Source organism: Balearica regulorum, chromosome 1 (genome assembly GCF_011004875.1).
Source record: "Balearica regulorum gibbericeps isolate bBalReg1 chromosome 1, bBalReg1.pri, whole genome shotgun sequence".
NCBI classification, from domain to species: Eukaryota; Metazoa; Chordata; class Aves; order Gruiformes; family Gruidae; genus Balearica; species Balearica regulorum.
Genome location: NC_046184.1, coordinates 135,567,993 through 135,595,730, shown reverse-complemented (window position 1 = coordinate 135,595,730; position 27,738 = coordinate 135,567,993). Strand labels below are relative to the sequence as shown.

The 27,738-nt window shown below is 40.0% G+C and overlaps 1 protein-coding gene across 3 annotated transcripts; it reads right to left on the bottom strand.

Moving 5' to 3' along the window:
* Positions 1 to 6: 6 nt before the first annotated feature.
* On the bottom strand, positions 7 to 27,738 carry GEMIN8 (gem nuclear organelle associated protein 8). 3 transcript variants are annotated; one of them, XM_075775757.1, is made up of 6 exons: positions 27,590 to 27,728; positions 26,699 to 26,750; positions 23,014 to 23,050; positions 21,942 to 22,124; positions 19,806 to 20,232; positions 7 to 2,002 (listed from the first exon to the last, which is right to left on the bottom strand). In XM_075775757.1, the coding sequence occupies exons 5-6, from the start codon at positions 20,164 to 20,166 to the stop codon at positions 1,752 to 1,754; spliced, it is 612 nt and encodes a 203-aa protein (XP_075631872.1). In that variant the 5' UTR covers positions 20,167 to 20,232; positions 21,942 to 22,124; positions 23,014 to 23,050; positions 26,699 to 26,750; positions 27,590 to 27,728; the 3' UTR covers positions 7 to 1,751. The 3 variants fall into 3 exon arrangements, with proteins under 3 accessions (XP_075631872.1, XP_075631854.1, XP_075631862.1); XM_075775739.1 differs by lacking the exon at positions 21,942 to 22,124 and having other exon boundaries at positions 27,590 to 27,738; XM_075775747.1 differs by lacking the exons at positions 21,942 to 22,124; positions 27,590 to 27,728 and having other exon boundaries at positions 26,699 to 26,772.

Genomic DNA, 27,738 nt, shown 5'->3' with positions numbered 1-27,738 from the left:
AATAAATTACAAGGTGTTATGAAGACAATTTATTTGGTCAACAAAAGGAAACCCAAACACTGAATTTCTGACAAAACCCGCCAAAAACAAGAGTGAAGACAAATACAGGACTATTCAGAACTCTTTCCCTCTCCTGTCTCATGCATGTTTTTCAGATTAATCATACCAGTAAGAAGTCTTGGAGGCTGGGGACTTTTGATTTCAGCGTTCAATTTAACTCCATCTCATCACATCTAAAGTGAAGGAGGTGGAACCGAAATGAAAATGCTGCTTTGAAACAACATAACAACTGCTAGCCAAACCAAAGATATTCCAAACTGCACTGCGGACTTGCTTTGGTGCAGGTGGCTGCTGCAGAGGGCACAGCAACTGCTGGTGTATATTGCAAACAACACATTCTACAGATATACACCAGACACAATGGGCATGAACTGAAGTTAGAATTGTAGTTGTGACCTTCCTCTATTGCCAAAAAGACACATGAATGTTTGTCACAATTAAACCAGCATAACGTTCCTTTGCCCGGCACGGAAGTGCTGCTTAATACAAACTACAACCCTTCAGCACACAATGAGACGTAGCAGCAGCGCTTCACAGAGAGTCCCTGGAAGTGTTCAGGGTACCATTTTCTAAGGAGTCACCAGTATTGAGGGGCCAATTCTGCCTCCTACACAGACCGTTTGTGTGCCTCACTCTGCCTGGTCAGCTATTAGCGGGGCAAGCACAAATGACCAAAAGTAAAGCCTGACAGAAGCAGAGCCCAACAGCCTGTGCAGATAGGTGAGTACACACAGAGGCACATCTAACTTGCCTGTATTTAAGCTTTGTGCACGTAATACGCAAGCGGGCATTGGAAAGCTGCACCTAAAATAAACATAGCCCTCAGGGCTACATGGCTTCCATGCCTTCATATATAGCGTACAGATGTACCCTTAGTCTATCAAACTAATACATCTTATTTAAAGCTTCAAACCAATTAGATGCTTTTTTATTAGAATGGCAAAAATCACTGTAGGCACTGGCCCCAAGAGTGCTTCATCCTGTTAAGTTTCTCTTCTGCTAAACATATCTGTAACAGGGCCATATCAGGCCACCACTCCCCCCCCGCCTTCATTAAAACATTTTTCTATATAATTTTGCTTTAAAGTCAAACTCCTGCCAGACAAGTTATCAGTCTGGAAGAAAAACTTCCTGCTTTATGACAAAGCTTTGAAAAAGAATTCAAATGGCTACAGTAATTTGATATGTTGTATCTTGGCCAGTGGACTCCCGGTTCTCAAAAAAATCCAAGACTGCAGACATAACACTTCAAGCTGTGCTGTGTTAAACAGGATCCAAATACTACTATGTTGAATAAGACTGAAAACTGGGACTACTCAATTTCGTAAATGGAAAGAGCAGACAACTTGTACCTTCTTTTTCTTTTGTGCATCGCTTTAAGCCATCCCAGTTCACTGAGTACAGACATTGTTACGTTTCTTGCAAGCCGGGTCAAGGCAGGTGGGTATCAAATGAGTGAAACTATGACTTCGGACAGGTTTGATATTACTGTCCTTCCTGTTACTGTATGTAGGTAGAATGGACTGTGACCATTGCTGCCAGACAGCGTAAAAGGAACACAGGGTAAAGAAACATGCTGCCCTGCCTCAAAGCCCAACTGAAACTAAAATTTGCAATTTATTCTTTCAGCACCACAACCTGAGGCACCCATCCATACAGCTCTGTGCCAGATCACAGCACAGTCCAGGTACTCACAGCTTAAGGGGAATAATGGGCCAGTATTTGGGCTGCTTTTTGTCACAGTTTCTATCAAAGATTAGCTGCATGGCAGCCTCCATTGCCTGGATTTTGGCAGCTTCAGCACCATACAGTTTCTTCATTTCTGCCATTCGCCTCTCCCCAGGTCTTTCCGCAGGCGGCTGCACAGAACGCCCCGTCCTTTTATGAAGGTCTTGATCAGCCTCCACGTATTGGTCCTCAGCTTCCAGCTCCTGCTGTCTCCCTAGACAGATAAACCACAAGAGATGTAAATTACTGAGCTATCAACCAATCATGTTTTATTTTAACTTTTAAAATATAACATATTCACATTTGTGCCAGGTCTAGAGGGCTGAGATCCACACATTCTAGGGAACAGCCAACTTCTAAAGCTTACAAAACAAATTGCATATTACTTATCCTGGTGTGCTCATTATGCGTAATGACAAATTCCTACTAAACGGCGTGTTAAAGCCAGGCTAGAAGTAGCGAGAAGAGAAGATGACCCTGGAATTGAATCCTAAAACTGTAGAAAACATCCGTATTAGTAATAACAAGTAAAAGACAGCATTGCTTCATTTCTCCCCAACACACGCATGCCCTGGAAAGGGAAAAAACCAAAAAACCCCACCCTGCTACCCTCCAAAAAACCCCCAAAGAACAAAGTTCTTTCCAAAATCATGACTTAGCAGCTGAGATAAGGAAACAATGCACAGGACAATGCAACTTTAGCTGAACCATAGCCAAGAGCAGTTACTACTCTGAAAATGAACACATCAGTCATGTATGTGTCTGCCATCAAGTGCATCCAATGAAACACAGCTGTAAGCATTGCGTTTAGATAAACTAGACAACCTCATCCATTTCTCAAGACTTGCCAAGTTCAAAACTGACAGCCTTACTGCTATTGCTTTGAAGACAAACCAAACCAGCACCCAACATAAATCCCTGTACTACATCTTTTGAAGAGGATTTAAAACAGTTTGGAGAGGTGAAACATTTGGACCAATTTGTCATCAAAAATCCTCTTTGATAAGCCCAATCGGGAAGCAAGAACTTGATTTTGCATGCCCAAACATACCTCCGCTTCCTGGGTGCCGCTCTGATGGATAATAATGCTCTATGCAGTTAAAACAGTAAAGTGCTATACAAGACTCCCCTCTTATAGGGACAATTCTACAAGATGAAGAAAATCATCTGGCAGTTGTTGAACTCCTCCGCCTACCAATAACAAATGACGGTTCTCAAAACCACATCACAGAAACAGTTCACTACTACTAACAGCACTTTTTTTTTTTTTTTTTTTAAAAAACATCAAAAAAGGACAGAGCATCCACAGGTCAGGATGCATTAGTCACACACAGGACATGCTTCTCAGTGTTCGGTGCCATTGTACCTCTTCCCTCCTTCCTCTAAGACAGAGATTTAGCTTCCACAAAACACATGACATCTGCAAACCCTAACCCAAAGTTAAGTATCCTGACATATCCGTGTCAAACATCTGCAGTTTATTTTTACACTGGAAAGTACTGTATAGAGCAGCCAACCGTCTGTCAGCCTTACTAAATGAATTATCCGCTGTACTTCATTCACAGAAAATAGATATTGTAAACAGTATAATCAGAAACTTCAATTCTGGCATCTGTTTGACAGGGACACAGAAAGTTTTTGTGCTGTCATTTCAAACACCATCCGGTTTTATGTTGGAAGTTGAAGGGAAGGAGTGCTTGACGGGTTATTAGCAATCTATTCCAGACAGCCATTTCACTTTCTGTGATTTTGCTTTAAGGGCACACCCCTGAAGTGGTCTGCACTGCCAGAATTCATGAGGAAACATACATTAGAGTCCATATGTGTTTTTGGAAGAGTCAGATTTATTTGGTGTCAGGCCATTTTAACCGAAAGGTCTGAGTTAAAAGAACTAACATTGCCTACAGAGGGCCCAGCAATATTGAGGACAGGCGGTAGCACCCAAACTGTGACTACACAGGTTACTTGCATCCCATTGAAACAAACTTCCTGGGACACTAGACTGCCCACAACTAGGTAACATGTTTTTAAGCATGAACTTGATGCAAATTACACTGAATAGCATTAGACAGAAAACAAAAATCTATGCTGGAAAACCAATGTCTCCCATTGTAGGTTGCACAGCAAAACTCTAGCATGGTGATGAATTGAACCCATATTTGTTGACGCTCTTGGGCCACAAAGATAATTCCTTGTACTTCTGCATTGCCCATGGAAAATTTTTATTCACTGCTTCCATAGCTGCATGCTACAGACAGCTGCTTCCTCACTTGCTTGCCATAAAACGCTCTCTGATAGCTCATTGCACACAATAACACTTAAGAAAAATTAATTTCTCTGGAGATAGATAATGAATTCTTCTGTTTGGAAATTAAATGGGTCTCTAGCAGAAGCTTTATAATGGATGAATGGATTACAGTTTAGTGTGCATGTATCTCCGTTTTGTAGCACAGTTAGTTCATAAACCTGCAGATCCTAACACTAACAATCAAAATAATACCAATTTAAATTTCATTCTCAAAATTACCTAACGAACATCTGGAGTATATGTTTTACTTCAATCAGATGTACTGCCCTTGACTTTCTAACCTGACTTTTACTATTCCATAGCTACTGGTGAAAAAATTCCTGGACTGACTCTATTACAGAGTCTCAGACAGGTAAACCAGCTCTACAGAGCACAGGAACAGAAATATGCTACAGGGACCCACAGGTTTTTTGTACCAAATGCTGAATTTGAGCATACACCATGGCAGCTGTTGCTGGTAATACCACTGCAGCTGTGTGGAATACATTGCAATTTCAAATCAGTTATGTGCGGAGAGATACTACCGTGACAAACTCCACCATCAGTGACAGCACTACCTGCTGTCATGGACAATCAAGGAAAGAGAAGCCATGGAAATAAACGGGTATGTAAACTACAGCTTTTCCAAAAGCAGTATTTCCAGCCAAACATAGAGATAAGCAATAGATGACGGCAGAGAAAGTTTTGTCCTGTTGAGATGCACACTAAACTTTCTTTGGTGGAGCAGGGGCTGGGAAGTCGAACTGCTCTTATTTCCAGCAGTCTGGGTTCTTTCCATTATCTCAAAGTTTACTTTAAAAACAATACAAAGCAATGCAACTTGAACTAAATTTGCGACTACCTCTTCATCAAAAAGATGACAACAAGCATCTGACAGTGGGAAAACCAAACAAAATTATAAACTATTGCTGTAAACATTATGGGGGCAATGAGAATTTCTCTGAAGCACCAAATATTCATCCACAAATTAGGTAGCAAGGTTTACTGAAACACTAATTCTCAGCCTGCAGCAATGAAGTCCCCAGCTCATTCTCAAATCAGTTTCACACTCCAAATTCATAAGTCATTGTGCTGCCAAGTTATAAATGTGAAACAAATAATTTTTACACAGTTCTAAGTAGTTCCTCCTTTCACTTCACACGGACTAAAATAAATGTGCTTTCTTTTACAGCATTCAGCTTCAACTACTGGCAAGCTTCCTCCAATCGTGAAACAGTATTTTGCAAATATTCACAAGGCAGGCAGCTGCAGCGGTGGTTGGTTCCTGCACAAAGGAAAAGCATTGCTGACATTTTCCTAAATGCTCAGTTCCATTTCTTCCCAAAGATGCTCCTCCTGTCTTTGAAGCTCTCTTCAGAATTAACTTATTCCTACCAAATCCAGTTCTGCTGGGAAGTCAGTTACCTGGCCAAAACCCAGTTGAGACATCTTTTTTCCGAAAACAGTAAATAACCTTCTTTCTTCATAGGAATACTGAGATCTCTACCTAACTCAGACTGCATCCTGGGACATCATCAGTGATTCCAGGCCCCCTGCAAGAAAGTTTTGGGTTGCTGGTTTTCCCCTCCCCCTGCCACTTTATGTATGACTTTTGATCTAGGATATACCAGCTAAAAAGAAAAGTGAACAAACATAGACAACTACCTCCATCCTCAGGGACTGCCAAAAGCAGATTAAACAGTAACTAGTATCTTAGCTATTTCATATGCGTACAAACACCCTCTTACATACTTTCAAGCAAAACTATGGCCTAAGCCCTTCAAGATGTAAGCTATTCCCCCATAAGCCCTTAGAAATTCAGATGTTTCGTTTCTGTTATTTTATAAAAAGGAGAACGTCATATACTTTCCGTAAGTTTGTCCTTCTTTGCAATATCCTTTGAGAAGCTTAAGTAGTAATAAAAAAAAAAATTCCTCTCTGGAATTCATCCTTTTCTTATTAAAGGAAAAAAAAAAAAAAGGAAAAAAACAACTTCAAAACCAAAATCCAAATAAATTCCCTTATTTGGAGAGAAGTCTCCATGGAGAGACTTTACAACATTAAAAGGAGACAAAAGCAGCGAGGGTAATTATCTATGTTGGATTTTGAATGAAAGATTAATACCCAGCATTGTGTGGTTTCTTGTACCATTCTTAGCTCTTAATCTTTATACATCCAACCCTTAGCTCACTGTAGCCAGTGATCATACGCAAGCTGATGACGTTTCTTATACAGGCAGCCTTCTCTGCAATTCTCTAGGTGCACACGCTCTGCAGTCTGCCACATTCCTGGGCTCTGCCCCACATGATGGTATTTAGGGCAAGAGTCCAAAGGCTCGCTTGTGTCGTGTCAAATGGCCTTCACTGACTTTCAGCTTCTTGCTTAGTTGGCACATTATTCTTCAAGGAAATATTGCACTTTCCCCAGTCTTGATATGTTTTTTCTTTTCCATGATTTCAGACTGACCTATACCCCTGTTCACATATTTGCCTGCTTATTTCAAACGATGAATGATTTCCTGTTACTGCTGCATGTGCACTTTCTAAGCTTTCTCATCTTGTCTTAAATGCTACCTGAGCTGATCTCGAGCAGCCCACACTAACAGTTAAAAACATTACCCATTTCTACTGATTAAAAACTCCTAGTTCTCTCTTTGAATGCCACTTCCCACAAGCCTATCTGCCGTGTTAAATATTCTGCCCACACAGGCTTCTCAATGCAAAATGCCAGCTTCTTCAACTCCTTAGAAAATCTAAGTACTTTTACCATAAACTTAACATATGAGTTTTTCTGAAGTGACAGCACCAGACCATTTTATTACGCCCATACTTGCATGAACCAGGCATACAGTGGGGAAAACCAAAATCTTTGCCTAAAGGAGTTCCAACAAAATAAGGATTTAAATCTGAGGATTTGTAAACAGGATATTCAAGGAGTTTAATTTCTACAGAGCTCTGGATTTCCAGAGGGCTGACATCTCAAGCATTACTCTTTATCAAGTGCAAAGCTTTGCAGGACAAGAGTTTCCATCAGTGGGAGCCTGTGAGATACAAACAATTGTAGCTTACCCCCACATCTGTAAAGATAAAATGTTCCTGGTTGCTGAAAACAGCACGGACTCGTTTGCTGGAGGGTTGCTTTAGAACACTAAGCAACTTACAGAAATTGTGGAAATGTACTGAAAGAAGAGTGACGATTTTACAGCGGAATGAACAACCTCACTCTAGCTGCAAGTTTGCTTAAAGAAAATAGATTTATGTTTAAATTTCTCCTTAAACTTAAAACCTTGTGCTTCAAAAAATGCAACAAAAGGATTACAGATGACACAATGTCACTTCTCCCCTCCCATTTTTAACAACAGAAGTTTGCTCTTCAAAGAAGTGAAGACAGCTATGCTGTGTCTTAACACAGCAGCAGTCCAGCCTATGCAGAAAAATCAAATGCTCTAGCTGGCTTGAAAACACTAATTTGGAATAAAAGTGTCTTTTAGGGGGCGTAATTGCCTGCAATGATAAGCTCTCACTCACCAGAGTCACAACCACCATGAAAGAAAACTACCACAAATGTTGAAGGTATTAAAACCCCAACTATCTACACAGACAAGTTTTTCATCTGCTAGTTGAGGAGGGAATGAGTTAAAAGAAATTGAATATTTCACCACATATATCTACAAGCAATGCAATATTCTCAAGAAAAAAGAAAATGTTCTGTTACAGGCTTTGAAGTAAGAGCAGATGTGATTCCTTGGCAGGCTTGTGGCAGTCTGAAACCATGGTTCCACGGACATTTTTCTCTTCTCAGCTATAAAACAAGCTTATGCAGTTTCAGCTCCTCGCCCTCTCCCTTAGCTGCAGACTCCAGATCCCAGGCCCCTCAAGGGTGCCAGTACAATTGTCCAAGGGGCCACACAATGAAAATTACAAAAAAACAATCCCAAAACACCCCAACAAGTTATATTTAATCCTGGTACAGTTCAGTGTCTTGGCACCACGCATGCTGAAATAAAGGGAGCGCTGGAGCACGAGTGAATGGCTAGGAAGAAAAATTGCTTAACCTGGCTTTGGCACTGAGAAGTGTTCATTGAAGCACAGCCTGACTGAAAATCTATTGGTGAAAGAAGGATATAGTCTAAGGCAAGAGAGTGTGCTCCCCAAGAAAGACGCAGTTGCACAAAGCTGTCTAAGCAGAGAGCAAACAGATTTTGCAAATCTGAAGTACTTGCTCGATACCTTCTCTTTCACAATAAGACATATTTTCTACACATTTTAAAGAGGACAGCTCTGTAGAAACATGGCGAAACTACTTACCAAGACAGGAAGTGGAGAGAAACTATCTTTGAAATCAAAAGTTATAGAATGCCAGGAAGTAAAGTTAGAACCAAGGCATTCCACTTCCAGGTTTGTTACTGGGTGGTACATATCACTCTGAAGTTAATTAACCACATGCCTCACTGTAATGAATCTGTAAAATGAATCTAGTATTTTCTACCTGACAGAGAGCTTTAAAGAATTAATTATCTTACATTATTTTGAAACCTATGGGTTAAGTAACTGGCAGAAAGCTACACAGTTAACTGAAGAATAAAGAAGCCGACTTCTGTTCTAGAAATAGGATTAAAAACCAAGAAGGGTTGTCTTGTGGTCTCCAAAACAAACTGCCAAAGATCCTAGATGGAAACAATACAAGCCTTCACGCCCATGTTTACACTAGCGGTAGGCTATACTGGCTACTGCCCAGCTAAACAACAAATCACCTTTCTTTTATTTTCTTCTATTACCTTCCACAACAAAACCCTTGAGAAGGGATATTCTTATCTGAACCAGAAAACAACTGAAACAATCAAACCCCATAAACATGAAGCAACCAGCTAGCCCAGTGGAACCTCAAGTGGAAGCCTGCTCTAGAAATGTGAATGCTCTAAATGTAATTGTTAATCAGGTATATGTGCATCTCTGAAAACTCTACAGAGGACAGAAAACACACAGGCAAACCCAGTGTAACCAGGGGTCTGTATCACACCAGAGACACCAAGGCGTCCAGACTATACGCTTGTGCCATCTGACAGAATTAAACAGCCAGGAAGCTGCTGACCAACTGCTGTTTAGAAATTAGTACAGGATCAGGCGCTGGCAGCTGCCTCTAGTAAGGATCAAGTCTACAGCAATAAGATTAAATACAGACCAGCTGACTCTGCACTCCCATCCCCCAAAACAACTCCAATCTGTCGCTGAGGGCAACAATGCTGACGCCAGACAAAGACACTAGTGCTAGAGTAAACAGAAGGATTACTTAAATCTATATATAACTGCATCCATATATACACATCCATATCTGGCACATTCAGAGGAGACCGAACAAGGAAATGTTCAAATTTAAAAGTGCTGCTTTAAAAGCAAACCAGCACATTGAAGAAACACGAGTGCCTTGAATAGAAATTAAGCACATACACTTGGAAGAAAGCATTCCGTGATGTACACAGTGCTAGACAGCTAAATCATACTGAAAGTTTGGTGCTTTCAGGAAAAAAAAAAAAAGAAAAAAAAAGAAAAAAAGGAAGTAGCCTGTACCAGTCTTCTAAACCAAACTCACACATTTGAACTTTACGTTGAAATTTCTTACTTGGCTCCAGCCACAGACCACATTGCTGAATTCAACTTTGCTTTATTGTATGACATGAGAAAGCAACTCACTAATATATGCAGGGAAATCTACAACTTTATAAAATACATTTGAAAAAAATTTTTGAGAGCATCCTATAACCATGTCATTGATTTTCTGAAAGGAAGCATACTCAAGCTGTGATCTAACTTTTTGGTTAACTGGCAGATCTATAAGTTAGTATTACCACAGACACGCGGAATTAAGTAACAATCTCTGATCCAGATAAAATTAATTTCAGCACGTCAATATGCATTTTTTTCCATACTGTTACTAAACTACAGTGTATGACCAATCATTTTGAAATAGCCATGTGGAAAGAGGGTCAAACTGAAAGAATCAGCAAAATATATCACAACTTGTAAAAGAAAGGGCTGAGGGATAGCTTTGGAAACTTAGCTTACCTCTGAGCTTCTCATTGTTCATTTCAGCATTCTAGTGAATTAAATGAAATATACTTAAATACATGAGGATAATTATTATGCCCAGTATTAAACACACAACAAAAAACATTGGGAAAACATGCCAGAGAAAACCTACAGATGTGCGTCTATCATACCTTCCGCAAAAGGGAGATGTTTGACAGTAGAAATAATTCCAGAGTCGGTTGCTGGAGTAGAAGCCTGAGCACTGTCTCCTTTCAAAAAGGCAGCTGGCATCCTGCCCTTCAGAATGCTAAGTTGTACTTCTTAACAAGTGGGAGCTTCACGTCTCCCCCTCTGTCACTTGAATGAAGCAATTCACATGCGACAGAAGTGTTCAAGTGACTTGAAGAGAAGACTACATGAGGAGAGCCATCAGACTAAAAGCCCATCTAGCCTGACAGCCTGTTCATGACAAAGGTCAGTAATTAATGTCAAGGGAAGAACAACACAAAAGCAGGGAATGCAAATAACTACACATCAACAGCTTTACCTACTGAGAAATGCAGAAATCAGAAAAATGCAGATAATTCTTCCTGCACTCCGCCAAATCCAGCCAGATGCTCTGCTATCTATCACCTCAACACCTCCTCCAATGTGTCACACATGAAGCAATCTCCATAGTCTGGACTCTTCTGGAATTTTTCAGCCTCCTTCCAACCATACCAGTGGCCAAAAATCCCAAAGCAATGACAACTGTTGAATATTAAGGCAAATCTTCCGACCCTTCTGCTCAGCAACCACATCAGAAATTGCAGACCTCCTAGAAATGAAGGTGCTCTGCAAGGCTTGTGCAGAGTGAGAGAACAGCAGCATCGGCTTGTTAGTATTTGAAGAACCGTATTAAAATTGAGGCCCAGCATGCTCTTTGGAGACCTACAATCCCTGGCAAAGTTTCTCCAATTTCTGTGTATACAGAGCTGGCTTTTAGAGCGACAACCACCACTTCAGCAACTACAGATGAAATTAAACTCAGGAGATTCTTATCCAGCTAAATGTGAACAATAACAATCAATAGTGTAACATCCATTTTATTTGTTTCAACACAAACCTGATTTCAGTATAAATATCAATTTAAGATTTATTCTTCATCTCACATTGCCTCCATGATTTCAGTGTACTGCAGAGCAGTGTTCTGACAACTTAGACATATATTCTTGAAAATATCAGGGGAAAGCTCTGATATCCAGATAAATGGGTTTGGGTACTTTGGCGGCCAATAGCAATTCTAACAGTGATGCACAGCTGGATCAATCCATACTGAGTACTTCATATGGCTGCAGCACAACTGTTTCGTGGTGGGTTGTCATACCAATGTTCTCTGTTTTCCTGAGAGACAAGGAAGTGCTACCACCCCTGTACTGCAGGTCCAAATAAAAAGAAAATGGATACAAATTCCTAGAGCAGGAGGTGCTTTAGATTCCTCAGAATGGGCTTCTCAGCAGATCACATCACAAGGTGGCACAGGTGCTCAACCCAGCTGCTGGAAAAGGTAAGAGTAACAATGCTCCCTTCCACCTTGGGGTTTAAGATGCATCATCCTTTGGGTATAAATGACTAGCTCCCTTCTTCCTGAAAAGCATGGTTGAAAGAGACACATCATTATTTTGGATATCTGTTTATAAATTCCACCCACATTGAAAGCTTTTGTGGATCTAATCCCAAATGGCACGTCCAATGTCATGATGGAAGTCTGTAAAGGCCACCCAAGTCTGAGATGGGTAGCCTAACAGCCTCTGTCTCTCTCACTTGATTTTGTGCATGCAAGGAAATGAGTTGTGAAAAGACCCAGGCAGATGGAAGTCTCCGAGCTCTCAGTTTCTGTCTCCACAGCACCCACATTTCCCTAATGACAATGGACATGAATTCCATCTGGATGCTGCTGATAAAACTGAGGCACAGCAAGAGATGATGAAAAGCAAACGGTGCCTCTGAAGTCTTGGCATTAACAACACCCCATCAAAATTAGCAGGGGTAAATTATGTGTCTCCAAGCAAATCTGTACACGAAGTTTGCTTTATAACAGAAAGACCTAAAATGCGTAACGTTAGAGATATTTTGCTGCCATGCTCTGCTGCAGATTCTGAGCAGATTTCGTAGATAAAGAGCACAGAAAGCAGACAACATAGTTATATCCTTTTCCACCTTGGTCCTCGACAATGCTTTTCATAATCACTCCAGTGCAGTACATCCCAAAACTTTAAACATTCTTGCTACTGCAACAGTTCCCCCAGGTAGATACAAAAAAAGGTTGTGTTAGAAAACACTTAATTCATAGCCCACACTGTCACTGTCCACTTACAAGTTTGAGAATATCACACTAAAGGTGGATGAATTCAGATTTATCAGCACAGAATTGAGTCAGAGCTCTCTCCTAATTAAAATCATTTAGAGATCCAGAAATACTGCATATGGCACCTAGATGGAACCAGTGATCAAGGAATTTTAGGGGAAATGGAAAAGTGCATAAACTGTGAAGACAGACTGCCAGAGACAAGTGATTGGCACAGAGCAGCTTTTAAGCCACTGTTCCCTAGAGGTGTGTCTGTCAGCATGGCCTCACCTGCTCTTTTCCACAGCAGCTGCAGCTGTTTCACAGGCTCTGCTGCAGGGACAAAGAATGAAGAGAAGGCTAGAGGAGCCACTCAGAGCAGCTGCAGATGCTAATGGCAGAAGCAAGGAGGCAGACTTGCCTTCAAAAAATTACCAGCACCAGTTCTGAGTGTAAGTATTGAGTGTCTGTGTCTTCCCACATCAAACAGTTCCCATATGAAGCAATCTTCCTTAACAGCCCTCTGAAAGCAATTTTTGCCCTAACAAGAAGACTAGGGAGGGATTCCTTGTTCCACACATGGCCTCTCAGCCCTGGGGTCTGCCTGGTGGTTCTTTGCCAAAGCTTTGCAGAGCCCAGGTATGTCACAGCAATGCCCTTAAGCCTTGGAAACTGCACCGACACAAAACAGGCACTGACACTCTCCTTGTCTGACCTAAAACTGAATTACCGTATGTATTTTCTTTATAAAAATGAAGTTCCAATAGCTAATCCATCACAGCTATGAAAGTGACCATGTATGTGACAGCAAGCTACTGACCTGTTTCCACTGGATCCTTCCAAGACCAGCAACTATCAAGAAACAGCTATCAAAAGCAGATGTAGCACATAGATGGCGAGGGACAAGGCAGCTGAGAGGAGCAATGATCTGCCTCTGTCCTGCACATCTTATTCTCATATCCTCAAGATAAGTCCAGTCAGAAGGAATTTTACCACAGCACTGATTTACTAAGAGCAGCAACAACACAAGAGTACCAGACTTCCACTGATTCATGAATAACTTCGGGATAACTGTCTTGGAGAAAGGGCAGTTCAAATCCCATATTTGTTCAGCAAAGATGATGTCGACAGGATGCCTTTTGGTCACAGTGATGACACCTAACTGAACTGTTAAGCAAAAGTTCTGGAATGAACAACTCTGATCATCTTGTTCATTCTTCTACCACTTGAGGCTTTTGCTTACTTCCTGGTGAGGTACTCAAAATCCCTTATAAATATCAACAAATTGAATCTCTCAACAAGCCCCCTGAAGTATGTACCATATCCACTATAGCAACAGGAACACATTAGAGAGATAAATAAAGGGTGACAATTTCAAACAGGTTTCCAAAGTTTAATGTATATTTTTGTATTACGACAGCTACTGAAGCATTCTTCATTTCCATCAAATATAAGAGGAAATAGAGGTGTTTGACATCTTGACATTCCTCTTAAAAGCAAGGTCTACACTGCAATTACACTGAACCACATAAGCTTCTTTTCCCATCCCCCTAGCTACAAACCTGCTATAACTCAAATACCAGTACTCCACAGCATGCTCAGGAAGAACTGAGCCCAGCACAGCCACTGGCAGTCAGGGAAGTGGCATTCCAGGCCCCAGCTCCACAAAACCGTCCAGGCTGCATGCATGGGAGTGTATGCCACCTGGGGCATCCCTTAGCAGCAAAACAAGTCTGGCTTGTTGCACTTGCATACTTTTGGGGGTTGCCAACACTGTCAAAGTCTCAGCCTTGAGGCACATAACAAGTAAGAAAGACCTCACATGTAATTTCCAGTTCAATACATTAATGCTCACACAACTCTCTTGAGCATGCAGCAGACCATATCCATTTCTGACTGCATCTGGTCCAGTGATACAGAAATCACACTGTTTCCTCAGCAGCACCTCAAGCTTTCTAGTGTCTCTCTTCCATTAGTTCCTGTGGCAACAAGTACTCCTGTAGAGCATAATGTCAATTCATTGCAAAATGTGTTGGATTGATAGGAAAGACTTAGGTTCACATAGCAAAGCTATACATTCTTCTAAGCTCAAATTCTCTCTCTAGTATGAGATCCAAGGACATTTTCTTGACTATCACCTATTCTAGGAATGGCTGTGTTCCCAAATTGATACACTCAGCACAAAGATAACCCTGTCTCTTATGAAACAGATATAAAACTATGCCCAACTGTTGCTCTCCAAATGCAATTGAGATCCTTTATTTTTGCAAGCACAATTAGTTTTCAATATTAAGTGGTGAAAATTGTGGCATTTTACAATGTTTCTCTGACAAGGAAGCATTTTCTCAGCTGTTGGCTTCCGATACCAAATAACACAGCCTCTACATTGGACACTGCGTGCACTTCAGAAAATTCTGCTGCTAGAATTTCAAGAGCAAGAGATGTGGTACAAAAGGAGAAACTTACACATTTCTCCTTCAGGTCACAAAAGAACGTGCTTCAAAAGCATCTCTCAAGCACACATACATACTGCACTCTTATTTCACAGATACTTCTCAGAAGCTTCAGCAATTCAACTTCTGAAGATAGTGGGAAAAGTTCAGGTGACAAGGCTGACAAAGCCAAGGAAGTTGAGCACACATTTGTAAGGTCATCATCCACACTGCCTAGACAGTTTAGGGTAGGGAAGAAGAAATGAAAAAGATGCTGGTGACCAAGAGTAAGAATTTGAACTACAGTCTGATGGAGAAAAAGACAGGTGAAGAACAGGGAGAAGTATTTACCAAAACCGAAGGAAAGAAAGAAAACACGGTGGCAAAAAACCTGCATGAAAGTCCATTTTCCAATGAAACACATAGACCTTAAACAAAACCAAAAGCTTCATGGATCTGGTACTATTCAAAGAAGTTTCAAAACATGGAAAATTCCATTACTCCCTCTTCACGGAAGAGGCAGTGGCAACTGTCATCTTTCAGAGAAAAAAAAAAAAAAACCCGAAGGAAAAACCCTACAATTGCAGATTTGAAACAAACATCTGCATTCACCATTTCCTTTCATTTTTTTTTAAAAGGTCTTCCATCTGGCATGAAAATTTTAAGTTGAGACAACATTATTTTGGGAAAAGCTGGAGGGTATGTGTGGGCAATACAGAGGCTTTAATGGAAAAAACTAGTCATAGCATTAACAAATGACAACTATTATCCTTCAGTAATGAACTGACATGATGGTACTTTCCTTTGCTTTTCTTTGTTTTTAAATAAAAGACACTGTCTCATTGCCTGCTGACTGCTACAGAATGGTTCTCAATGTACTCCCAATGCTGTAGTCACTCAATTACAATATTCATGCTCTCTTATATGAAAAACAGAACAAATAAAAACTGCATAAGGACAAACTACATGTTTCAAAGGCTAAAGTTAAAAGTTTAATAAATATGTGAAATTAGACAATTTACAGAATTGTTAGGCTTGTGAATCTTCCTTTCTTGGGTTTTTGTCCTTTAATTCTAGCAAATATAAAATGGCAACTTACTATATTGTGTCCTTTACATCTAAGATGCTTGGGAGAATTCAGTATACTACCTAGATCTGACAGGTATGGTAACCCAGAAAAATAACTTTATGCTTTTCAACAGCCAGAGGGAAGACTTTTAAATGCAACTAAAAACATTCTCAAGAAGCACAGTACATTAGAATCACCAGTTACATGAAGAACCAGAATAATACACTAGCCTGACAAGAAAACTCCCTAAAAATAGAATCACTAGATAATTATGACTGCATATGAAGAAACATCTGAAGAGGAAAGAATTAAAACTGTCTATAAGGGATTTGAACCAAATGCACAGTATATCTAGAATACGAGGTAAGTTTGTAGTGCATTAGTATGTCTGAGCTCACATAGCCTCAGTAAAACTCTGCTCGCAATTACTTCGGGGCATTCCAGGAACACATAACTTCATTGCAACACATGACATGAATATAAAAAACTAGTAAGAATTTGACATGAATTCAAAGGCAAAAAAAGAGGTTGTTTTAAAAGAGGTTGTTTGTGAGCAACTGTATCACTGCTGAAGTGTTAAATCACGCAGCAAGGCTCAGAGTTTGCCAGTTTCAAAGGATTTACTGTGCAAGTCAGCCAATCGCTGCAAACACCTACTGTGAAAAAACCAAAACAAAAAAAAAATCGCTACAGTAGTTAGGAATCTGCTTGTTTTTCAAGCTTGTGGTAGTTTACTAAATATGAAATAAACTTGAAGTTCTCCTCTCTGGCTAGTCTGACATGATGGCTTTCTTATCTTTGAAACTATTTTCTTTGCAATTACTGTTAATACTTGCATTTCACCATCCAGACACAAATGCCTTTCCTGCCTATATCTCGGGCCTGTTTCAGTCTTCAAAGTTTGCAGTATCTTATCCTCTGATGTCTGCGATCACGTTTATCTCCAGCAGACTCTAGAGCAGGCATTAGAATTGAAGAGTCTGTCATCAGCTAGGATTTGTTTTAGTCCATTTGATTACCCTTCTACATGTTGATGAGACATGGATCATGTGTGGGAACCAACTATATCTTACTTGGTAAACCAAGACACGCATTATGCACGTCCAAAATACAAAATAGCTCAATCAATGCTGCGTAGCATTCCCTAATTTTACAGGGCTGGAAAAACACCAGACTAACGGAACTCATCCTTCACAATCAGACCTCCACCCTCTGTACTAGTATCCCCTTCCTTATGTGCCAAATTCTCCTTTCTATTTGTCCCATTGCTCTTCTGTTCCCATGTGTCTCACACTTCAGCAAGTTGCCAATAAACATATATCAAACTCTTGCACAGCATTCATTTTCAAAGAAGAGTAAGCCAGGTGTCTGCTCCCAAGTGCATATCAAGGTGCAGGGGTCAAAGGCTGTGAACCCCACCTGGGGCTCCTTATTTATGCCAGAGAAAGAAAACACAAGAGACAGCCTTCCCCTTCACATTCCCTAACAGCTAGCTTATACTTCAACTGATCCTCAAGTCACTATTGGTATTCCCCTTTGACATGCCCAAACATTCTCATTTTGTTTAGAGAAAATTTAAAACTCTTACCTCAACATTACAAATGTCTCTTCAAGAGATGGATGCCTAAATTTCAGGCATTACTGAGCTTTATAGTACCCAAGTTTCTCTACAAATCTGCTCCTGAGGTATGTGTGGTGGGGGTAGGGCAGCCCAGGGATTTAAAAGAAAAGGCATCAGAGAAGAAAAACTTAAGTAATCATAGGTTTCTTTTGTGGATGCATTATCCTCATCTTCTTGAGCATGAATACAGAACAACAATCACTCTTCAGCACAGTATGAAAGATAGAACATCATAGTGTCATTATGGATCGCAGCTTAAGGAACCCCTAAAATTCATTTTGTTCAGAAACAGCATCCAGGAAAATTAATAACACTACCTCCTAAAGTAAAGCAATACTGCCTTCAACATGGTCTTCATACCAGCTCACTTCCACACCATCGGGGAAACAATGATTTTCCCCTCCTCCTGCTGCCTATGTTTCTTCTTTTGAAAAACTTCAAGAGAATTAAAAATTTATTCTATTTTCCTTTTCCCCCACCACACAAGAAAAAATATTTCTGAACAAGATCATACTGTATTTTTAATTACTCACAAAATCAGCATTTAGATAGCACCGTTCATCCAAGAGTTCTGTGGCATACTTAAATTTCAATTACATCAAGTACTTGTTTACTTTTTCATGCTTTGAGGACTTACAGATGATTATTATCATCATCATCCTTACTTTATCAGGGAAACTATTAAAGAAACTGAGGCATGTAGTAGCTAAAGACCAGATTCTGCTTAAATTTGCACAAAGATCTGGAACAGTGCTGCTGAAGTAAATGCAGTTACACTTACCTAGAACTAGGCTAGTACATGGCACACAGCAGAGACCTAATTATTTCAAAAGGCTCCAAGTACAGCTGTGGTGGAAGGAACAAAAGTAAAATCTCTATGCTGAGTCACAAACCTCTTCCCAATTCACCTGCTCATCATAAAGAATCAAATAATATTTTTAGCAAGAGCAGCCAGCGAGGGGTCAGGAAGAGATTAAATAGCTATACCAAGGTCATATAGGATATCTGCGACAGAGAATGTTTCCAAGCCCAGACTTCCCAATTTCCAGCACACCACTTCAATCACTCGCACACCTTTAAACACCACTAACCATAAGGACAAAATAAATCCAAAGAAAATGCAATGCATTTCCAGAAGTAGTCGAGCATCTTAAAGCGTCCTGTACCTCATCAAAGGAACGTTTCAACAGAGAACACCAAGCTGATTCTGCAAAACCGTGATGAAAAAGGGATGCGTGTCAGGTACAACCACTGAGCTCCTTAACTGACATTTCTCTGCTAACCAGAGCAACTGTGCACCATACTGATGAGAAGCGTGCAGTTAAGTGTTTCAGCTCACTGGATACCCTCTGATCAACGAACTTAAAATAACACAGTTTTTATCTCTCCCTGCCAATCATTGCCTTTATTATGCAGTTTTAGAACATTTCCCTCTTTCAGAGAAAGCTCTATTAAACATTCATTCTGGGTATTTCCTATTGGAGTCATGGGGGAAAAGTTATTTTCATCATGCTGCTTTCTTAAAACAGACAATAAATTTGCCAGCAACATTTGTATATATAGTAAAGTGTCAATAAAGTACAGCATAATATTTTATTTCTTTTAAAGATTTCACAGAAACAAAGATGACCAATATCTCTGAGGAGTAAGACCTGAGAAAAATCTTAAGTCTTTGGCTTATATTCCCTGCTTAAGGACTTGAGTCCAGATCAAGATGCAAAACAAAGAGAAACTTGTGGTACAATACAGAATAAAGAGTACCCTAGGGATGCAGGGGGAGAAGAAAAAGGACGTGGAACTTTACTTTTGGGTTAGCCAAAAAATAACAAACGAAATGGCTGCTCTGTGTTATAAAATAAATTGAGGCTTACTCTAGGGTTTAGTGATGTAGTAAAGCACTTCCTCTGGGTTCTCCTCTCTGACACATAGCATGTTAACTAGATTTAACCATAAAAATTCTGGAGTTTCTCCTTCAGCACTGAAGATGAATATTGTCTTTTGGACACATTTTTCACTTTGCAGTCATCATTTTTTCTCTCTCTTAACCAAAAACCTTCAAACATTTTCTGACACTTATTTCTAATGAACAGTACTTAGGTGCACCCACCGGTTTTGCCTGCTTCATTCTATTTGGCTTGCTCACTTGCGGCACCTATTTCTGCAAACTGTTACAAAAATCTGTAAATGTTGAAGCCATCCATCACTCAATGTGATGGCCACCAAATACCAGAAAACATGGAACCAGCATGGACTTACGCAGTTCTTCCCGGTGCCTCTCCGTCTGGGCAAAAAACTGACGAAGCTCCTCTGTGATCTCCATGTTACTCAAGTCATATTCTATCTCCCCTTCAGACTCAGAGTCCTCCTCCATTTCGGAGTCCCTGTCAGCATCCTCCCTCCCTTGGCGGGTGTCTGTGTAGCGCTGAGCTCCCCCATGGTACTGAGCTCTGCCATGTGGCCTATAGCTGCAAGAGTAGTTTTGGGTATGTGGGAGATCATCCCCATCCCAATCTGAGTAGCGGCTACTTGGAGAAGCTGCAAAAGGATGCCACGGTAGGTGATAAAAGGACTCCATGGCTTTCCTGTAGGCTTTCTGGTGTCTACGCATCCAGCGCATGGCTAAGTCATAGTGCTTCCAGTATTTTGCATACACTCGCTGAGAATACCATGGCTCAGTGTCTTCCTGTGGTCAAAGCATGGGGGAGAGGGAAAGAACACACACACAAGAAAAAAAAAAAAAAAAGAGAGAAAACAAACGGTAATTCAGGGGAGAAACACTAAACACATGTGCAAAGTTTGCCTTTTAATCATCAGTCATCCTTTCCCTATGATAAACCATATCGACCTGAAAGAGGACAAGTATTAACACAGTGCAAGTGCACTACACTTTGTTACTCTTACAAGAGATTGTTTTTTCATCAACACAACTACCCGTGAAAAATTAGAGAAGTTGTAGTGTCTAGAAGGTATTTTCCAAGTGTTTGTGCTACTACAGTGGGAATCAGTTGTTTTTAGGGGCTATGCCTTGTGGATATATTCCACAATTCCTTAGCCACTCATGTGAGTTGTAAAAACTGAATCATTCCAAGGTGTATGTATTACACCTACACCTGATTTCCAAATCCGCAGACAGAAAACACAAGAGATTAAAATTCTTCCATATTAAACAAAGGCATTCATTTTATCCAGTAACATATTTCCTCCATCTGCCTGCCAAATAAGTTTCTCAGAAAAGGTCAAATGGCAATTCAGCCAAGTTCATATATCCATCATGGCCTCGATCAAAAACAAGACTGTATTTGGTGAAGTGCAAGCTGCCAGTAAATCTCCCTTTTGTACTCATCAGCAACCAATGTATGAAAAGGGGTAACAAAGTACCACTGATAAATACGGAAAAATAGTTCTGTAGAATGAAACACACAGTAACACACCTTCTCCTGTCTTCCAGCTAATCTTAGTTTTCCTGAAAAAACAGTTTCATGCTGTTCAGACTTCACCAGCAACTACAAAGCCCCACAGTCTATCTAGCCTTAAGCCCCCTTCCTACAGGCCGTTTAATCTCCCTCCTCATCCTACTGTCAAGAAGAGGGGATAATAAAAGATCTTAAGAAAAGGCCATAAAGTAAACTAGAGCCTAGAACAAGTAAAAGAAATAGCAAATGTTTTTTTCTTTCCCGTCCACATCTTAATTTCCACAAAAAAAAAATCTTTCGTCTAGGCCAAAATAGAATGCCTGTACTTTAAATTGGAAGATTTTAATTAAGCCATGTTTTGGAAAACACTCAAAACTATGGCAAGATTAGCTGAGGTTTTCAGAGGTGAATGTGACATTTACAGTCCTTTATGAGTGTTGTGTTTGTTTTTTTTTTTTTACAAAGGGCATACAAGACAAAAATCTTTCTTTAAGCATGTTTTTTTGATCTGCACTGGCACCATTCCATAGCCTTAAAAGAATGATTTTCCTGGGGAAAAAAGTCCCAAAACAAAACAGAAAAAACAAACCTAAGAAATACTTTCCATTTAATGCTAACAGTATCAAGAGAGGTTAATTTCATTTACTTGCATTTGTTTTCACTTTCTGGTTCTCAGGCAATAATGCAAATGCTAGAGAGTTTGGAATAATAATTGTAACTCTTACGTTTCCCTTCTTTCTGCAAAATTGAGCCCATTATCCCATAAGAGATCTATAAGTCTCTTAAATCTATAAACCCTCTTTTTTTAAGGTCATTGGTAAGCTCTCTGAGAAACAACATACCTCCAGCTAATAGAGTACATAAAGAAAACCCACTACAACAAACTTGCATTCCTCAAGAATTTCTGATCAAAAATTGCACCCTATTTGTGAAGGGCTGTGGGGCTCAGCTACGTGATTTAAAAGTCCAGACAAATTACCTTTCTTAAAAAGTAACAATTAATGGAAGCAAAACTTAATTCTGATTTTTCTCTTGGTTCAACCTTGTGCTGCTACAAGACCATGCATTTCAGAAGATTTATTCCCAAGATGAGTGGGTGCAAGCAAAGCATCTGCCTTCCATATGGAATTTCTTCATTCTTAATCATCCAACCACCTAAAAGCTGGGATGAACAATGTTTTATTTACTGTTCTTGCTTAAGAATGTCACAGTGACTCCTCATCCTTCAGCAGCCAGATGAGAACGTCCTGTTGTCAAATCTGATACGTTCACAGGTTACTTTCAGAACATTTTGTCTATTTTTTCCACTACTTAAAAATCCAGTTTTGAAACATCATGAAGCTTGACAAAAGCAGGTATCTCCTACATTCTATGTATTTTCAAAGAAGACAACATATTCTTTTAAAGCTCAAAAAATATCTCCAGTTCTTCTAAAATGTTTCTAAAAAGGGCCTTGATGACTTTACTGAAAACTCTGGAATCCAGCTGGCTGATTTGTCTAGCTGACTAGCTCCACTTGTTAATTTAGGGGAAAGGAAGACAAAAAGCCAGTTCATGTAGACGGAACTGTGATGCTGGTGCCTGTCCAACTATTTTTTGTGGCTTTTTTGTTGAAAGTTACCCTTGAAAACCTCTTTTACAGTTGAATTTTAAGAATACATCTGTTAAAAAAGAAGTTACAGAAATGTTCTACATTGGGGTAGAAAAGGGAAAAGAACACTTTAAAGTCTAACTTAGTTCTATGTCTGTGCTTTTTCAGCTGTGGAATAAATGGAAATAAGAGATTTCCTCAAGGAAACAAAAGCTATAAATCTAAGGCAAATGATCAGAGTCCTCTGTTATTTTCCTGTTATGTCTCTGGAGTCTCTTCCCAGGAGTATCATCCCAAATCGCTCACTGTTGTAATGTGAATTCTATTTTCAAAGCAATTTAGATACTTTCACATCTAATTTTTACACGTCTGCATTGACAGTTCAATAAAAGTGTTTATGTGCATTTTGTATGTAAAATGCGACTAAGTTGTCACATAGAAATCCATAAAGACCGCTTACCATGTCTTGTGGAATTTTTCCTGGTGATCAAGGTGAACTAGAAAAGAAAACAGTAGCTTTTTAATTCATTAAAAATATATGTATTAAGATGGTCACAAGCACCAAATATATTTTTGTTAAACTTGAGTATTATGGCCTACAGCTATTAAATATCCCTTCTCTGTTGTAGCTAGTTGAAGTCTCTTATTTATAGTTTTTGATTAGCATCAGTAAAAATCCCATTCCTTAAAATTCCTCACTACAGTAAGAAGGTTAAAAGGGAGCCTTCTGCACAATGCAGCCTAAAATGCTGGGACTGAACACTTTTTTTCCCCATAACCCTTTTCTATTTTCTCCCATGCTTTATGTTTCTACAACCTTTAGTTTCCAAATTAATGCCAAACAAAAATCATAAACTTAAATGAAACACACTGTTCTCTCTCGTTAGTGGTGCCTGCACAGGGACAGCTATAAAAGAAGCAACTACCACAAAATGATTAAACCTATCCTGACTCCATTCAAGTAGTAAGATTTCTGTTTAAACCTATAGTGCACTTCGAACTGCATACAATCCCTTCTTTCACTTTATTTCTCTTTTTTTTTTTTTTTTTTTCAGACATCTGATCCTGCCTCCCATAAAGAAAACAAGCCAAATCAGGTTGCAATCACATTTTTAAAATGTGATAAATGTGAGGAAAAGGTGAAAGGAAGAGGGGCAACTGGAGAAGAAAAAAAAATAAAGAAAAAGGAGGGGGAGAGAGGGAGAACAAGATATCTATAACCACCAGGCAGGATTTATAATTACCATAATTTTCAGTGTAATTTACCAGCATGAATCACTGAGATAGATTCTGAATCCTCTCCCTATCTGACAGTGATTTTATTACATTAAGATGTTAGCTGCTTCATCCACATGTTTCTCCTGATGCTCGCAGCTTCAACTTGAACTTTATGTTAGGTGAGTACCAGTGAACGCTAGCAGAAATCCAGTATGCTAAACTGCCATTGCTACCCCTAAGACATGGTCAAATGCTATTCCCAGCAATACTGGAATATAGCCAAAACAGCACTTAAAACTGTTGTAGATTTATACCAGCATGAAACCAGGATTTTTCAAAATGCATGAATACAGTACCTACACCAGTTGTGTTCTGCCTCATATTTAACAATACTGATTAAACAGCAACTTTTTGCCTCTTAAGACAAGTCATATTGAATGAAAGGAGAATGGGGATTGGCCATATTCAAAGAAAATGTAAATCATGCAGCTACTACAAAGGCAAATTATTGTCCTTTGTAAAGCACACACCAAGCTAAACCCATAATGCCCTGGTCACACCAACCCATCTAACAGAAGCCCTACGTACATGAGCAGCCCCATTGCAATCAATGGGACTCATGCGAGCAAAGGATTGTAGGATCAGGAATCAGGCAACCAAAGTGTGAGAGTTCACTGTATTCTCACCTTCCTGCTTGGAGGAAGAGGAAAACCCAGCCCTGAGGTCACTAAAGCACTGTGGTGACTTGTAACACTCAAAACCCGCACATATATAGAAGACTCCTGGGCTATCCTTCTTTGTTCATTTCAAACACCCCATCTCCCACGCTAGCGCTCTTCAAAACTTTTATCTCACTCTCATGACGTACAGATTTCTGTCCCTTTCCCATATACCTCTGGATACTGTCAAGGCTGCTGTAGTATCTTTTTCTCATACTTAAAAACCTAAGTCCACGGTAGCCAATTCTTCCATTTTCCACTTCAGAAAAAGTATGTGCATTTCATTTTCATGGTCACTCTAATTTCTACATGACAAAATATTCTTTGAACTAGCTTCAGCATAAACAGAAATCAGGTTCAGAGCTTAATGTAAATACACTTTTTAAAGCACTAAATGATGAAGTCGGAGACTTTATTATTAGTACGCAACATGTACATATGCTCCCTGAAGGGGGAGGGGAAAAACCCTGGCAAAACTATCCAACTATCTTAGTTTACCAAATATGAAAAACCTGTTTTTCCAAACACAGAAACTTCAGTTATTTTCATAAATGAAACATTAGACAACAAATATAAAGCAGAGCATAACAATGTTGCAAGTTGCAACCCTAAATTAAAGAATGAGTTTGTTTTATTTTCAGCTGAATTACTCTTCCAAACTACATAAAATACGAAACATGACAAGAAGCAGAAAATAAATATCATCACTCTACTTCTATAATTTATATTTAAAAAATATATAGCAGCAACTGAACATATGAAACTCACCAGAACATGTAAAATTTAAAATCAGGAGATTTGTTTGCCTATGCTGACCATTAATGATGGAAAAGTTGTTTTTTTATAAATTTTATTACTTCCTTTTCTCAGTTTTAAAATATTTCCCCATTGATAATTAAATATGGATGTACTCCTTTTCATCAAAACATGCCTGTCTCCATACCAACTTGAGGCAAGTAAGCATTAGTAAAATAAATAAATCTGATCAAAGCAATGATAGCATTTAATTCCACTGGAGTTAAAGGAAGTTGAGACAATGTCCTACTGCAAAACACAATGATGAAATACTGTTTTTTTAAACTTGGTAATGTAATTCATACCCCGGGAGCAAAACCCTCTAGTGGTGTGTTGGCTGTTGTGCTGCCACATGGCTGCCATACTGGGGGTGACAGGTACAGCTCAGCAAGACCTACCAACGCGGGATTAAGGAGGGTTTGACTTTTATTCAGAACACCGATGAGCACAACATTAATCAACCTGTTGCATGGTATTAAAATATAAAATGTTATTATAGGAAGGTGAAATGTCAGTAAATTCAGATTTCAACAAAAAACATTTATGTAAAGCTTTCCTGAAAAAACAAATTATGTTTAAATCAGAAATGCCCAAAACAACAGACAACTGACCACATGCTTTGCCCACTGCTGCTTTTGTCCCTGGTCCTTTAGCGTTCTTCAGTCACGCCAGACGTCCTTAACTCAGTATCCAGTTTCTGGCCATGGGTGGTAAGAAACACTCAGTAAAATAGTAACACTATACAATAGAGTATGCATACAGGAATTACTTTTCTAGTTACATTCCTCCTGATTTCAGGAAGTAGTAGTTCAGATGATACTTTTTTCAGCTCCAAACTGTTTTTGGCATTTAAAGCCAGAATGTATCATTTCTCTGAACCCATGTATACTAAGTCTTTCCACAACAACCCGTGGCAGTTTAGTTTCTCAATTTAAGATGTTAAACATGAATTTGCACTGTGTAATTTGAACTCTACTATGTGCTTTTAAAAAACATCTGAAGAGTTCAGCAAGAAAAACAACATCAACAGTGTGCATCTTCCCACAAATATTTATTTCATGTTACACTTCTAATGCTTACTCTTGGTGCAGAATTACCACCAGAAGACGGAAATGTCTGAAAAGTGTTTTGACACTCTCTGCTTCAGATTAATACTGTGCATTGCTGGTGTATGACATTAACTTTAATACCAAAGTGCCCTAGTTACAGTCACACAGAAATTTAAGCCTGTGATTGCCAGGACAGTTGGCAGTACAAGTATTTCCATTAAAAAGAAGAAAGGGTAAAAATTCTCAACACTATACAATGCATTCTTATTTGTGAATGGCTGTAAATACACTGTCCAGCACTTAGGATACAGTTATGGCTGGCTGTCATCCCAACAGGAGAGTCAGTTGAGATGTGAAGACCTACCTATCACTATGATGTCTTCACACCAATGTTCTTACACCAATAGTAGTAATTCCTGCAAATGGAAGGGAAACAAATTACACAGAAGAGAAAATTATGTTCAATGCAGTGACAATCCACATTTAACCACTATACCTGCAAACAAAGCACCCAGATCAAACTTCAATATACGCATTATGGCTCTTTTGACCTGAGCAGAGCCTCTGACAGTGTAATCCTCTGCTGCTCCTAAAAAGAGGGTCTGTCTTCTCTGAGATTCAGGACACAAACCCAAAACCTATTTGGGCCAAAAATCAGAGGTCAAAAGTGAAGTGCTGTGCAATTATTAGTAGCCCCACTTAGCTTATGTTTCATATATGGCTTGTCAGTTTAGTCATAAACGAGTAGAAGTATGAAACTTCCAGGCTATTGCTTTTAAAGGCAAAATTAATTTCCTGGTCTCCCAGATGCCGTGCCCAGACTCTGGTCAGTGACTTTAAGGATCACAAAACCGAGGAGCAACTCTCACCTCTGCCAAATAGGGCAAACAATTAAATCTAAGGGCTAGCAGGAAAACAAGCCCTTACGCCCAGGCTCACCCCGGCCCCAACCCCCAGCACACGGAGGACCCCTCTCGCCCGAGCTCCCGCACCGCTCAGGACGGAGGCCGACATTTTCCAGAGGAAAGGAAAAGCCCTGAGCCCCTACAGCCGATGTGCGTGCCATAAACACCACCTCTCCGCCCCCGCCAAGCGCCCGGGCGCCGAAAGCAAAACTCCCTTCCGAGCCGTTTGCTTTCCCGCTCACGCCACCGCTCGCCCCGGGTGCCCCTCCCTCAGCAGTCCCGCCGCGGCCCAGCGAGGCGGGAGGCCTGGGCCGTTGCCTGCACAGGGGCACCGCCGTCCCCGCACCCACCCGGGCAGCCTGGGGCTCCGGTGGGCAAGGGGAGCCGAGCAGAGTCGCCTCCGGTGCTTCTTCCCTCCCTTCCGGCGAGGACAAGCGCGGTGCGGTGCGGTACGGCACGGCACGGCACGGCACAGCGAGCGGAGCTTCCTTCCGCCGCT

Bases quoted from the DNA above. Each gene is read 5' to 3' on its own strand.
- GEMIN8 (XM_075775739.1), bottom strand. The intron at 2,003-19,805 runs GTAAGTCCATGC...TTATCTGTCTAG, and splicing joins GAGGCACCGGGAAGAACTGC to GGAGACAGCAGGAGCTGGAA.